Source organism: Lutra lutra, chromosome 8, assembly GCF_902655055.1.
Source record: "Lutra lutra chromosome 8, mLutLut1.2, whole genome shotgun sequence".
NCBI lineage: Eukaryota > Metazoa > Chordata > Mammalia > Carnivora > Mustelidae > Lutra > Lutra lutra.
This window is the reverse complement of record NC_062285.1, coordinates 83,540,499-83,556,884: the sequence shown is the minus strand read 5'-3', so window position 1 is coordinate 83,556,884 and position 16,386 is coordinate 83,540,499. Positions and strand designations below refer to the sequence as shown.

The following is a 16,386-nucleotide window of genomic DNA, read 5'->3' as shown; positions in this document are numbered from 1 at the left end:
AATGCTATTTGGCCAGCTACCTAAAGAAAATTCAATCTCTCTATTAGATCTATTTCCAAATTTCTAAAAGCAGGATTCTGATTGCCCAGCCAAAATCAGTGGTGTTAAACCCTGAGCCAATCACAGTCTATGTCATCTTGGCCTCAGTTGCTGGAGAAGAGCGAATAACTGTGAAATAGGGAGACCACTTCTCTTCTTCCAGTTTACAATATTTAATTTCCAGCATATCTCTCTCTCAATTTCTCTCTCTCTCTCTCTGGATATTCTTTTGTTGAATGTGGCAAGTTGGAGGTCATACTTTTACAAGAAGTTTCAGGAAAGTGATTAGGTCATTGTGTCAGTGTTAGAGATATATAGTAGTAAAGAGGATGTCTGTACTCTCAGTGATATTAAAAATGTTTGTAAGAAGGAGGAAGGGGAGGTGGAATAAGGGGTGAAGAATAGAGGAAGAAGGAGGACGAAGCAGAGGAGAAAGGACACATTCATGAAAACACAAAGCAGCATATGCCACTGTTGGGAGGAAAACCTTTCCTCTATCCACTTGTATTTGAAGGGGGGTGGAAGTGGTGGCTGTGACTTAGCTGACAATAGACATATTAGTAGGAGAAAATGCAAAGTTATCTACACATGCATGCAGGGATTACTTGCTGAATACCCAGAGGTAAAGGTTTATATACCAATTTAATGTAAAAGTGTGTATGTGTGTGTACAGCGTGTGTCATTTGGAGCTTCACTAGGAAAACAGGAACTATATATATATGTATTTCTGCTAGTGGATAGGCAGTCTGTCTCCTTCCTGGAATTTGCAGGAAATTCCCTCAGAAGAAAGTTAATGGAGGCTGTATTTTAGGGAGTCTCTGCTTTAGTAGACAAAGTTCAGATAAGATTTCAAATGTTTTCACTTTGAATTAATCTTTATGCCGAAACTGTAATCCTTTCACACTTATTGTTCTACTAGTAAATACAGATGTGCTATAAAGAACAAAATAGTGTATCTTAAGAGTATATCAAGAATGACTTCAATAAAAGGTAGAAGCTGTTCCTAGAAACTTAGGGAATAATGAAAGTTAAATAAATAAAGAGGAGGAGATTGGTGAGGTTATATAAGGCATTTTCATCCAAAGAGAATACTGTTTCCTGAAGAGTGAAGAAATGGAATCCTTTAGAGAAGTAAGTGTTTTGAGCAAAGAACTCTGTGTTCCATAATCTTCAATTAACACTTCAATGAAGATGATTCCCTTGTCCTTATTTCCAAGTACAGAATTACTCTAGAGTGTCTTTCCTTTCAGATTTAGATGATTCATGGTTAGAACTGTGTTAGGAGGCCATTTGTGACCTGCAAAGTGTTGGATGTAGAAGTTTGCAAAGATTAAAGAGTGATTGAGAATGGTTTGCAGAAGTTATCTACTTTTTAAAGAAGTCTGGCAGTAATGGGAAGGCTAAAAAAATACTATCTTAATGGAATGAAATGGATGAGGAGAGATTTTATGAGAAGATTAAACAAATAGACATTTTAAGAAAAAACAAAACCATGTAGTAGTGGAGGATATTGAATATATAAAAGAGGGGATTTAACTGATGGAAATGGAAGTTAGTACAAGAAAAGTAAGAGATTAAGAAGTAAGAGATAGTAAAAAGCAATGATACTTATATCTTAGAAGGAGAGTAAAGAGGTAGAGGGTGATGTGCAAAAAATTAGATTTAATACACAGGGTACTTAATGAAAGAATCTCAAATGGGCATTCTCCTCTTCAATATGGTAGGCAATAGGGTCAACAGATTGAAAAGGACTGCATGAAGTGGAAGAGTAAAAGAAATTGGGAAAAGTATTACATTAGCTGCCAAAGTGAAGGTACAAGTATAAAATCTACTTAAAAGAAGCCAGAGTACTTGTTGGCTTACACTATGCAAGAGAAGTTTAATTTACAGATACTTAATGGCTGACTTCAAGGACAAACATGATAATTTGAGGTTTAGATAGGTCTAATTTAAATAATGAAACATTCAAAGTGTAACATGAAACAAATAGTAGGAGATAAGTAATAGTAGAAATGGATTATGGAGTCTACCACATAGAGTGGAGAGAAGGTAGTAGTGAAATAATGAGTTCATGCATGCCCCGTATAGCATGGGATGCAGTCTGGAAACAGGAGAGCCAAATTAATTAAAATGAACTGGTGTCTCTGGAGATATTTTCCTGCATCATATACAGCAATATTCTCCCCTCCTTGTCAGAGTCCTTACAGTCATGTTTTTCGTATTTTTCCATATTTTCTTCTAGATTCCATCATAGCATTTCAATCATTATTTCCAAGCAACAGAGTGTTTAAGATACTCTTTACCATGTTAAAGCATTTCCACAATCTCTAATTCCATGATGATCTTTACCATTTGTTTCTCTGATCATTTCTTAGAAAATACCTTGAACTACCATGAAACCCACATTTAAAATCCAGCATTATCCCCCACCCCCCCAACTTCTTTGTGGCTGGTCCAGCTATGTCAGTTGCACTACATTTTGTTAGCCAGTTTGTGTTAAAAACCTTTTCCTCCAAACAAAAAGCTATGGAAGAAAAAGAAGCTACAGCAAAGTAAACACATAATTGCAAACTAAACACAACTCAGATGAATACAATTGAGTATTTGCAGTATGCTGTTCAAATTCCCACTAGGTAGGGGTCATTATTAGTACAAGTCTGTTTGCACTTGCTTCATTGATTGAGACCATGAGATCACCCTCAAAGCATGGAGATATATATATGTGTGTGTGTGTGTGTGTGTGTGTGTATAAATAATTTTTAACTGTTATTTATGGTAATAAATGAGCCCTGTACTATTTGTCATTTATAATTAGGAAAATATTTCATAGGCAAATAGAACTTGTAACAAGTCAGTATGGTTCTGGCCACTATTAAATGGCATGTATGTGTAAGAGTTTAGTGGGGAGATTATGGAACATAAAGACAAAGGACTTTACATCTTGAGCTTCAGAGAAGGTAGAGGGAAAAAACACATGTTCATCAAAGTTATTATAAGGCTGTCCACGATGGAAACTTGAGTAATTCCCACATGGAAAGGGAAGAACAGTAAGTTGTGGAGACTCAGAATCATTAAGAATACAGGCTTTGGAATCTGACAGGTTAGACACTCCCCGCATCTCCTAAGTCTCTATGAGTAACCACAGTAGAATACTTATTTTTTAAAGATTTTGTTATTTATTTGAGGGAGAGATAGGTAGAGAGAGATAATATACGTGAGTGGGGGAGGGGCAATTGGACAAGCAGGCTCCCTGCTGAGCAAGGAGCCCAATGCAGGGCTTGATCTCAGGACCCAAGAGATCACCACCTGAGCTGAAGTCAGACCTTTAACAGATTGAGCCACCCAACTGCCCTTACAGTAGAATACTTTCTATGCAGAGCCACAATGTATTAAGGTTTTAACATAAGGAATATAATACCTAGGTCTGTCAGTAATATGAAGACAGACTGATTAAAGAAAATGCAAACAACTGTTTTTCAAAAGTATCTCCAAATTTAACCAGACTAATAAAAGAGATGCCTCTCATTTTCATACCGCTTGATGGAGCTAGACAGTTACAATAGTTCGAAATATATGTATCTTTTTTTTGGTGCTCAGAACCTTTTTCTCAGCCAATATATGATAAGCTCTTATTAACTTTTTAATTATTCATCTTTCTTTTTAGCTAATTATCTTGTCAAAGACCTAATTGCAGAGATTCTACATTTTTGTACAAATGACCAGTTATTCCCCAAAGATCATCTTCTAAGCATATGTGGCTATGAAGAATTTTTGCAGAAGTAAGTATCTTATTAAGGTAAAATTTGATCATTGTTATAAACTATGCTAAGGCACACTTCATTTTTTTCTTTTAAACATACTTTGTACAAACACTATACTCTTATAACCAACATAATTACATCAACTTTGCCCGTGAATTCAAAATTTTATAACTCATAGCAATAGTCTCATTCTTGGTTTTATTTTGTATTTTGTGTATTTATGGCAACATGTTTTTAAGTGACCTGTGACCAGGAGGGTGATATTCTTAGGACATGGAAATTTCAGTTTTGCAACCAAGAAAGTCCCGGGCCAAACAAGTCACTGTAGTAAAGCTTATTAGAACTGATCACAATTTTTTAAAAATAACAAATTATCTTGCAGTGAGTAATTTTTGATTTCAAATAATATTAGTATGCTGATTAAATACTGATTTTTAAAAATCACAGAGGGTTTGCGTATGAGCACTATAACATTTTCATAAAAGAGTAACCTTCAGGGTGCCTGGGTGGCTCAGTGGGTTAAGCCGCTGCCTTCGGCTCAGGTCATGATCTCAGGGTCCTGGGATCGAGGCCCGCATCGGGCTCTCTGCTCAGCAGGGAGCCTGCTTCCCTCTCTCTCTTTCTCTGCCTGCCTCTCCATCTGCTTGTGATCTCTCTCTGTCAAATAAATAAATAAAATCTTTAAAAAAAAAAAAGAGTAACCTTCATTTCTTTAGTCAGGCAGCTCTTGTAACAACTGAAGTCTGTTCTTATGTGGGTCAATTGCAAATACTTATTTGATAGAAAACTCACCTTCTCTTATTATATCACAATTATGACTATTCTGAAATTCATTAAAGATCAACCTTGAAAATATAATACAATTTTAAGAAAGGAGATATTTCTCTGCTTGTACTGCAGTTATTCTAGATAGTAAAGTAATAAGCTAAAGTAGTCAATAAAGTGGATTGTCATTTACATTTTTCCTTTGTGCTTCCACAAGTGTCTAAAGAATGACAGTAGTCTCATGGAAGTAAAAGTGTATTTCTTTTCAGATATTCATTGTCACTGTCATTATTATTCCATTATAAATGTACATAAAAATTTGATGAATTTAACAATATTATCAGCAAATCCAGACCTTCACTGTGCAATGTTAACTGTGAGTGGCTTTTAAGACTGATTATTTCCTTTTTTGTAATTCCAGTTATAACAAAATAATAATAAAGATTTATATGAAATCACAGATGTTTTGTTGTATTGAACTTACAGATACTCCCCTTCTCTCTTACCTGTTTGAACCTATTAACATACCCAATGACTAGGCTGCTACCTTCTTCCAACATATGGTTTTTGAGAGTTTATCCAAAGAGCAAGGAGAAATACTTGAGAAATGTAACCTTATACTGAATGCTCATTAAAATTCGTCCTCTGAAATTATGTCTCCAAACGTACAGCTGGACTTTGGCTAATGTCAAACATTAAATACAAAGAATAAGAAACATTATCAAATTTATGTATCTAGTATTATCAGTAGGAAGCATCATCCCATAAGCAAAAGTGTTAAAGAGACAGAAATTTGTAAGAGTATAATGTGAACAAATTTATAATGGACCTTGTCTTACTTGCTGTTTCAAATGTGTAAGTCATCCATAATTAGCTCAATTGTTGAAATGTGTATCTCATTTTGCTCTTTTTTTGTTGTTAATATGAACATAATAGATTTCTAAAATATTTCATAGTAATTCGTTTCTAACAAAATATCATTTACCTGGGTTTTTATTAAGATAGTAAAGTTACAAGTATTAGTATAAATTAATTACACTCATTTTTCCCTACTGGAATTTGAAAGACATGTATATGTCAGGGATTTACTTACGATTTAAGATTAACATCCTACCTGTTTGGAATGATTCTTTAAAATAAGCAAAAAATTCACTATCATTCTTTCTAACATCTAAATCATTTAGATTTTTTGTTTGTTTGTTTACTTGCAACTGTCTAAAAATATATGTCCTAGGGGCCCCTGGGTGACTCAGCTGGTTAAGTGTCTGACTCTTGATTTTGCCTTAGGTCATGATCTCAGGGTTGTTAGAGCCCTACATTGGTCTCCACACTGGGTGTGAAGCCTGCTTAACATTCTCTCTCTCTCCTTTATCCATCCTCACCCACTCTCTCTCTCTCAAAAAAAAAAAAAAAGATAGTAAGAATAACAATAATAATAATAAAAAGCAAAAATGTCCTTAAATACTTGGAAATCTTTATAACGTTCTCTGGAGGGAACACAGGTAACACATAATAAAGTTAATAATGTAATAATTTAGACTCTAACAGTTGTAGTACTACACTTCATCTGGAGTATTTGACTAGCTTCGATTGCAATAATAATAACCATTTAGCAAATGCTCATTATTTGGTTACCTCATATTGGGTAGACTCCTAAGTCTTATGACATTATCAATATGATAGATACTGTAATTACCCCTGTTTTACAGACAGGAAGTCTGAGGCTTTGCTTAAGATCACACAGCTAGGAAGGTGGGAGAATGAAGCTGAATTCAAACCTGGGTTTGGCTGCTTGCCCTGGGTATGAACTACAAAACAACAGTGCAAAACCTCTTGAAGGATATACAAGAAATAGCAAATAGGTTCTTCATGCTGGAGTACTGGTGAAAAATATATGTAGTTTCTTAAGTCTGCAGGAATGGGGTATAGAGATTGTATTAGTCAACTCCTATTGAAAACCACACACATATAAGACATTTGGCTGATCACTGAGAATACAAAGATAAGTTATACATAACCTTTGCCCTCTCCCTCGCCTAAAAATTCATAAAGCCCTGTAATCACTTCTTATAATGCCCTATCATGTGGGCAGTATTAGCATTATTATATACCTAATGCTTGTAGATCACAGAGGGACTGACGGCAAGAGTATGGACACAGTGCAAAGAAAAGTCAATAATAAACTTGTATTTAAAGTATAAATACTGAGGAAACGGGGTGCCTGGGTGGCTCAGTGGGTTAAAGCCTCTGTCTTCGGCTCAGGTCATGGTCCTGGGGTCCTGGGATGGAGCCCCATGTCGGTCTCTCTGCTCAGCAGGGAGCCTGCTTCCTCTTCTCTCTCTGCCTGCTTCTCTGCCTACTTGTGATCTCTGTCTGTCAAATAAATAAATAAAATCTTTTAAAAATAAATAAATAAATAAAAATAAATACTGAGGGAAAAGAACAGTACTATGTGATAAAATGTTAATGGCCTTAAAATATATAAAATACATTTCAATTTTGATTTAAAAAAGTAATTATCAAAGAAAAACAGGCTAGGAATGTGAATAGCATGGGGAAGCCTGGGTGGTTCAGTCAGTTAAGTGTTTGCCTTCAGCTCAGGTCATGATCCCAGGGTCCCGGGATCCAGCCCCACATCACACTCCCTGCTCATCGGAGAGCCTGCTTCTCCCTCCCCCTCTGCTACTGCCCCTACTTGTGCTCTCGCTCTCTCTATCAAGTAAGTGAATAAAATCTTAAAAAAAAAAAAAAGAATGTGAATAGCATGAATAGAAATTCAATGGACAAGAAATTAAAGAATTTAATCTAATAAAATCCAATTAAAACAATGAGATAACACTTTTTCCCATCAGATTCTTAAATTACTTATGATGAAATTCAGTTGGAAATGGGACAATATGTAAACATCTGCTAGAAATATGACTGATATAGCACTAACTGAAGATAATTTTGTCAAGCATATTAAAGGTCTGTAAAAATGTGTCTAAAACTGATAGATCATCTGTGTCTCAGCAATTCTGCTTCAGTGAATATTTCTAAGTAATAATCACAATAATTCAAAAAGACTTAGTTATAAAGGATATTTACCATAACATAATTTCTAGTGTTAACAACATAACAAGAACAAAAACTGGGAAAAAAACTAAATCTCCAGTAGTGCTCCAGAATAGGGGTAAGATAGGTCATGAACATAATTTTATTATAATATGACATAGAATTTATAAATTATTAAAAATACAGAATTATATGTCTTGGAATAAAACATGCATCATAGTTTTTAAGGATGAAAATATATCTTTTTAAATCATGTTTAAATATATTAATTTTTGTTAAAACAAGTATGTTTCTATTCAGATAATAAGAAGAAATCACTTGAGAGGTAGAGTGAGAGAGAGAGGGAGAGAGAGAGAGTACGTGGACTGCTGAAGCATGAGCCCATGGGGGAGGGGCAACAGGAGAGGGAGAGGTAGAATCCCCGCTGAGCAGGGAAACCTAACCAAAATGGGGGCTCTATCCCGAGACTCTGGGATCAGGGATCCTGACCTCAGCTGAAGGCAGACACTCAACTGACTGAGCCATTTAGGCGCCCTAAGAAATCTTATATACTAAAATGTTAAAGTAGTTACTTCCACCTCGAAAAGGAACTATAATACAAATGATATTTATTTAGTTCATTTTCAATTTACAAAACTTCTGTGATTAAACTTGCCTTTTTTGCTATCAAGAGATTAAGGAAATAAGTAATTTCTCATGGAGATGAAAATAATAACAGTAAAACAACAGCAAAATCTACTTCACTTATTAAAAGTCTTTAATGGACTAGAATTTTCACATGCAGTACCATTCATTCTCACATAAGAGAAGCATGATTATTTCCATTTTACAGATGGGAAAATTGAGGCTAAGAGAAAATGATGACTTCCTAAAAGTTATAAAATTTGGAAGCAGCAAAATCAGGATAGCACAGGTTTATCCGGCTCTGAAGCCCAAATCTTTCTAATGTATAACAAAGACTCCTCCATAATAAAGGGCCACTTGAAAATAAAAACTGTAGGGATAATATTTCATTGGGGATAATGACCATTTACTTGGGCTGATAAACATGGTGTATAATTGAGCATATAGCATTTAGGTCAAACACAAGGAAAACATAACTTGTAGAACATTCATTTTCTGACATACTTAAATTTTTAAAAATCTTTAACCAGAAAACTTTTAGAAGTGATTTGACTGAAGCAAAGGTAAATTATAATCATTAAAGGTGGGCTTGTTAAATATCTAATTTGGTAAAAATTTCCTTTTTGGAATTTTGAGACTCTTTAAGCAAATAAATATTATCAAAACAAATTCTACCCACTATTGATAATGCTACTTATCACTGTTGCTTTGGCAAAATGAGTTTAACTTCCTTTAACTTCAATTTCTTCATCCTTTAAAAAATTTTATTTATTTATTTTTTAAGAGTTTACTTTTCTATTTGAGAGAGAGTGAGAGAAAGAGAGAGCACAGGAAGGGGGTTGGGTCAGAGGGAAAAGCAGACACCCCGCTGAGCAGGTAGCTGGATGTGGGGCTGCATCCCAGGACTCTGACTGAGATCATGACCTGAACTGAAGGCAGATACCCAACTGAGCCATCCAGGTGTCCCCCCAAATTTATTTTTAATGTATTTTTCTTCTTTACAAATGAACTGTAGGATTATATTTTAGTAATCTTTAATTCCAAATGTAGAAATATTACTAAGCCTTTACTAATCTTTTCAGGGTATGTAGACTCCTTGAGCTCCTGTAAAGTGTAGGTCTAAGAAAATTAAAAATAATATGTGGTTGTTCAAATACAGTGAACTGAAAAGTAGAGGAACATTCTCTCTCCCCTGTCCCAGCAAAAGGCCACTATTGCTTTTGTAGGATGATGTAGAAATATTTTTTTTTCATTTTAAGTTCTCCTTACGTTATCAGAACTATGCTTTTCGATTTGTTCTGCATTATGAAGATAGAGATAAATTATATTTAGTTGTTACTTTTGCAATTTCTCATCTATTTTAGACTAAAGGAAAATCCTTAAAATGTAAACTCCTTGGTTTCTTCCAGTCGGTGTATTTGTCTGTCAAAATAGTCACAATAAGTAACTAACTACCTCATGAACCAAGTATTCAGGAAGTAGCTAAGACATTTTGTTGTCGCAACTAAAATGTCAATGATATGCTTTCTCATAACTTTGTTAATAGTATATTTATGATGCTCTAGTCCTCCTTCATTTTGCTATTTCATTGAACTCACCTGTCTTTAGAGGCCCTATTATTAACCTAATAATTTAGAATCTATGAAAAAAATTTACACACTTTTCCAAAACATTACATTGAACAAAACTGAAATTAATCAACAAAGCAATTAAGATGCTATGTGAATTTTGTAACCTATCATAAAATTAAGGAAGATGACTTTCTTAGGAAGTCCAAATCCCTTTTTTGTAAGTCAACTGTATTATTATGGCAACTCATTTATAACATTCATCCTAATTTAGCATTACAGACTTTTTCTGTAAATTAAAATATTCCATTTTCTCTTTCTCCCCCTTTTTCCCCCTTTCTCCCTCTGGTTCTCTCTCTCTCTACTACTCTTGTTCTGGCCCTTCCTCTCCCTGTTCAGTGTTTCCATAAATATAGGAACTCACTTTAATAGTATGTCTCCATAACTATTCTCAAAAATGAGTAGGTTCCTGATCTCTTACACCCAGATATCATATATTTACCGGATATGTCAATTATATCAAATAGTTTCATTAGCTACAGTATTCTCCTCCAAAACTGCTTTCTTTATGCATGGTTTTAAATAATATGAACAATGAAAAAATTAAAGAATTAGGACAGAAACTATCAATTTTCTCATTGGCTCAAGATAGCTTAATACAAAATGGTCCACACTATAAAGTATGGAATACAAAAACTGCAAATTAGAATTTGAATAAATTAGAGAAGTAATAGAAAAATAAAAGGTATCTTGTACATTCAAAAAATATTAACATCTTCCATCATGTTCCTGGTCTGTAGACCCTAAATTAAGTACCACAGCAGGAAATATCCTTGGTAATTTAGTTTCCCCTTTTCCCATGAGATTATCCAGTAGACAGACCCCATTAGGCTAATACAGTGGTAGGCTTAAGGACAGGACTTACTACTACCTCTTTTCTTCCCTGTTAGATGTAGTACAGATATAGACCCCAAACTGTGAGGGATGCCTGGGTGGCTCAGTCGGTTAAGTGCCTGCCTTTGGCTCAGGTCATGATCCCAGGGTCTTGGGACTGAATCCAGTATCAGGCTCCTTGCTTGGTGGGGAAGCCTGCTTCTCCTTCTGCCTGACACTACCCCTGCTTGTGCTCTCTTTCTCTCTCTGACAAATAAATAAAATCTTAAAAACAAACAAACAAAAAAACCCCCAAAGTGTGCCTGGGTGTAATGTCCTTCCAGGTAATAACAAGACTTGTACCTTCACCTACTCTTGTAACCATCTGATTGTAACCATGAGATTTTTCTTTGTAAATATATTTATAATATATGAAATATAATGTTACTTCACAACTGTACCCCTTAGTATCTAGCCCAGCATTTACTGGGAGTGCAGGTTTTCCTGTTTCTTATTCTTAACCTATGTAATTTAAGTAATTTCTTCCCTCAAAAGTCTTATGTGTTTTACGTTCTAATTCAGCTTAAAAACAATGTTTCTTAGGTGCTGTGTGAAACGATAAAATTTACTACACTTAAAAGCTTTTTGTTGAATAAATCATGACTGCACTGTCAGTAGCAAACCACAAGTGATGCATAAGAAGAAACCAAAAAGTCTTTCTTGATAATTTTGCTTGGGTCAATTGTGTACGGTTATGACCTGGTGTTATATCTTTGATTTAAAGGAAATAAAGAAACTAAACTGTTTTTTATGATTTAATTGACTTTTGTCAAGGAATGCTAGAACCCAGAGTGCTAAAAAATATAAAAAGAAAAAAGAAAAACAAAACCTACTGTAATTAAAAATCTTACTTTGAAATTGTCATATATATTGTTAAATCTAAATTTAAAAGGCAGTATCTTTCTCTTTATTCATCAGCAGCATTGACTAATTTGATCTTGCTATCTATTTGGGAGTCCCTTTTCTCCCTTCTGACCTTCCCTAGTAGAGAAAATGTTGAATAACCTTTGATTAGAGTGAGAAAGTCCTCTTTGAAAATTAAATCTAATTAGAATTTTAAAATAATCTTCTTTAAAAAAACCTACTATTTAAAAAAAACTAGCTAATCTCATGACAATTTGTATTAATTTATTCTTTAAACATTTGATTATAAATTGGAATTGTTTTATTCAAAGTAATCAGACTATTAAATACCAGTAAGGAAAAGGCTAAGTTATATAGAGTTGAAGCTATATAAAGTAAACTTAATATGTAAGGATTATACTCATTAGCAGTAAAAACTGGGCTGTATATATTCCTGGGGAAAAAAATGAGTCTCTTTCTTCTTAATAAAATTAAGGACTCCATTTAGCAAGCTTGAACAAACTGATTATTTTCAGCACACATGGAATAGCCCAAGATTATCAATATTATAATCAACACTTTTTGGCTTTTTAGAGTTAATTTCATCAAATAAATAGCTGAAGGTATTTTTCTCTTTTACGTAACTTCACTCTTCCCCTTAGAAATCACAAAATCATGTCAGAGAATTAGAAAAAAAAATGTCATAACTTCGAGAACTCTCACATATAATAATAGAAGTTGCGTTCTAGTAATAAATCATTCATTAAAAATATTTCGAGTTTCTTCAAATCAGTTATTAGATCTCCTTCAGAGTACTTTACCTAACATTTAAAAATTAATTTTGGCTTCTATCTTTAATAGTTATCTAAAATAACAATAATACACATTTGGTTTCAACCAATAATTCTATACTAGAACAAATGTCCTAATATGTGAATACTCTTTATATAACTTCATTTGAAAGCAATTCCCCAAAGAAAGAGCTTGTGCTAAATAAAGGTTGTTTGCTATTAAAAGCTACAGGTAAGAATTACAGCATATTTCAGACCGAAGTTTTCTAAAAAGCTTTGTCATGTTTATATACACATCATTAACCAACAGACTTGAGTCTTTTCATCAAGTTTTTATAAAAGTTTTTATAAAAGTTTTATCAAGTTTTTATAAAAATAAAAACCTGTTGCATGATTTTTCCAAGAAGACAAAGCAAATCAGAACTAAACAGAGGTATATAATTTAATTTCATTATACTTAAAACTATAATAATCAATAGGCAGCTATCAAGTTATTTTTATAACTCAAAAACATTTACCTCTAAAAGCTAAGAAATAAAAATCACACTCTTACCCCCCACCAATTCTGAATCAAATTAAGTTCTATTTTTCTTAAAGTAAAGGAATTAACTAGAGAATATGTGAATTGTGTAGTATTTCAAATAAGCCAGTATTATCTAATGAGGCCTACATGCATTATTTTAAATTTAGTTCTTAAATGTTTTGTACTAGTAAAGTCTAAAGAATGTTTATCCTCTGGAGGTTTGTGAGAAAAATATTGAAACCTTGAAATGGGATAAGATCTGTATTTTTTTTTCTTCAGTTGGTGACTGTATTACAAAATTTGCACACCATACCTCCAAAATAACTCCCTGGAGTTTAGTGCACATTTTTGCAAAGGACACAGAGTTCCAAATTCACTGATAGGTTTCCTCCTTACTTACTTTCTATCTTCTTTAACTTTTTTTATTTACATTGTTGTGCAGTTATTTGTCTTTTGTGAATGCACAGCTTTAAAGAAGGCATTACAAACTTGAAAGTTGTTATAAAACATTTCCTCTAGATTTAAAAAAATGGAATTTTAAAAAGTATGTATACTATATATGTAAAGAGATACAACCACATTCAAGTGAAGAGGCATGAGGGATAGTTGCCCTTTTACAAGCTGGAGGGAATTCTTAAGAAAAAAAAATGGGGCATTTGAAAAGAAAGGTTTCGATCTCTTAGGTGCAGTTCTCTCTCAAATAGTAGCTACTGGTATCAATTTATGTCCCATAGAGAGTCCCTATTCAAAACCATGACCCCTGTCTACTAACCACCCTCGCTGTGAGCCCTAGTGTTAGAATTTAACTTACGCTTGTCTCTAAATCGTGAAGTTTAACCTGTCCTATTTATGGTTTCCCTGAAAGCAAAATAACAATAAAATTGAGGAGCACTGATTGAGGAAAACAATGTACCACCGATCTTTATCTATGCTGAGTAGCAACAAGTAACACTTTAAGCATAAATCCAGGGTGTTTTCCTTAGTTACGAAACTTACTAGAATTAAGGATCATGATAGAATTAACATCATCAACATTTTTAAGTGTCAAATACCAAAGGAATAGGTGTGTGTACAGATACACATACATAAGTATTTGAAAAATATTCTCTAGAGGGCCACAGTATTATTAATATTTTAGCATTTTCTTATATTCACTTTACATCTTTTAGTCAACCTAAGTATTAACAGGCGCTTAATTGTTGAATTTCCTTAAAGAAGTATCTTTAATGGCTCTCAGCAATCCTGGCTTTCAATAAAATCAAAGGGACATACTTTTTTTTCTATATAGGACTATACTATTTCAAAATGCATCTCTGTGAGTACTTCTTACATTTAAGAATGGAGAATAATTAAACCTAACTAGGTTAGCTTATTAAAAAAGGATATGTATTTATTCCAATAATAGAATAATGTTTATAAATGTGAGTTTACAAGGAGTGCCTAGCCTGATGGGAATTAATATTTGTAGGTCCAACATTACTTAGAATGTCTTTTTTTGCCCATATGATAAATTTGAAGTACTTACATACCATTTTTTGGTGTTAAGGTCATTAATCTCTTTATACAAACATACTGCTATAGAAATACTTTAAAATAATGTGAGCTATTTATGAATAGGAAATAGGAGTAATTACGTGCAAGGATTCCCCTCTTTGGTGTTTATCTTAAATGGCAGGTATACTCATAACAGTTCCCAAGATAGTAGCTAACAACACACAGCTGGAATCAAAGATTTGCTGAGGGAATAAATAAATGGATGCACAGAATTTTGATTTACTTGTATATATGAAGAAAAAACATAAACTTTTCATTGTATCATAAAGATTCAGTTCATTTAACAGTCTAAGATTTTTTTTACATATGGTTAAATAAAACTACTGAGAACCCATATTTGAAATGTTACCAGATTCAGAAAAACATCTGCTGTGTATAATCTGAAGTAGATAATTCTAATATTCACAATATAAGCATAGTAATACCTAATGCAGCCTTTTCTCTTAGTGCTCAAATCGTATTCTCCTATATTATCCCTCTTAGCAGTGATGTTTGTTTTTCTTTCTTTTGGTACGGTAGGCTTTCTTCCTATCTTTTCTGATACCTAGAGTCAACAAACACTAACTGATTTTTCCTTAGTCCATTTACTCATTAAATTCTATATATCAACCTTCTTTCTATTCTTTAATGCTTTGTTTTCTTTTTCTCTCTTCTCTTTCATCTTGCTCTGTCCAATGGAAATGTAATGTGGGCCACATAATTATTTTAAGTTTTCTACTAGCCACTTTAAAAAACATATAAAAATAAACTGATAGAAATAAATTTTAATATAATATTTTATTTATTTAACTCAAATATTTTATTTAACCAAAATAGTATCATTTCAACATGTAATCAAAAATTTTAAAATATTGATATGTTTTATATTCCCTTTCTGTGCTGAATCTTCAAAATTCAGTATGTATTTTATGCTTCGAGCACATCTTAATTCAGACTAGTGACATTTTAAGTGTTCAATAGCTACATGAGTCTAATGTTACTATATTAGATAGTATAGCCCTAGATCATCATAAGCAAATTGACCAAAATGGTGGTCTTGCCAAGCAGAGTGATGGCAGAGTGGTGAATCGTAGTTTATAGCTCTTAGAAAGCATTATGGTTATTAGAGACCTGTAACATCAGACATTTCATCTTAAGTGACAATTCTAGTACAGTAATAGTTTTTGTTACTGCTAACATACATAAACATGACTTAATATTTTAAATATGATATCTGAAAAAATGAGGTACTGAGTACAATCTCAAAGTAACATGTTCTGTAACATAAATTAATTTATCCATAGAAGTCTCCTTAATACATGTAAAAACATTCTGGCATACTAATGTTTTGTTCCACTAAAAAGAGTAGCTAAAAGCAAAGTACACAGGAAGGTGCTGAGGGTGACAGTATTGTACACACTGACCAGTGACCATTCACCAACATGCATTTTTTTCTCAACTCAGACTCAGGCTCTGTCTTGAAAATGCTTACTGCAGAATTCCACAATTTTGTGCATTTTGCTCTTGCCTCTGTATTTAGAAGCAACAAAGGTTTCTTACATCCTCTTCCATCCAAACTAAGGCTTTTCTGAAAGCCGACTCTTTTATCTACTATGATTTTTTTTATATTTCTTAAAGATTCTTTAAAGATTTTTTTAAATTCTTAAAATTTTTATTGTATTTAAATTCAATTAATTAAATTATGGTGCATTGTTAGTTTCAGAGGTAGAGTTCAATGATTAATCAGTTGCATATAACACCTAGTGCTCATTACATCAAATGTCCCCCTTAATGTCCATCACCCAGTTACCCTATCCCCTCACCCATCTCCCCTCCAGCAACCCTCAGTTTGCTTCCTATGTGAAGAGTCTCTTATGGTTTGTCTGCTTCTCTGATTTTGTCTCATTTTATTTTTCCCTCCCTTCCCTTATGATCCTCTGTTTAGTTTCTTA

The 16,386-nt window shown here is 33.4% G+C and overlaps 1 protein-coding gene across 1 annotated transcript in view; it reads left to right on the top strand.

Moving 5' to 3' along the window:
* Positions 1 to 16,386, top strand: part of PIK3C2G (phosphatidylinositol-4-phosphate 3-kinase catalytic subunit type 2 gamma) — a 353,953-nt gene that overhangs the window by 39,235 nt on the left and 298,332 nt on the right. Inside the window, exon 5 of the mRNA XM_047741193.1 lies at positions 3,704 to 3,818. Within this exon, the coding sequence (XP_047597149.1) occupies positions 3,704 to 3,818 (115 nt within the window). The remainder of the gene's footprint in view (positions 1 to 3,703; positions 3,819 to 16,386) is intronic.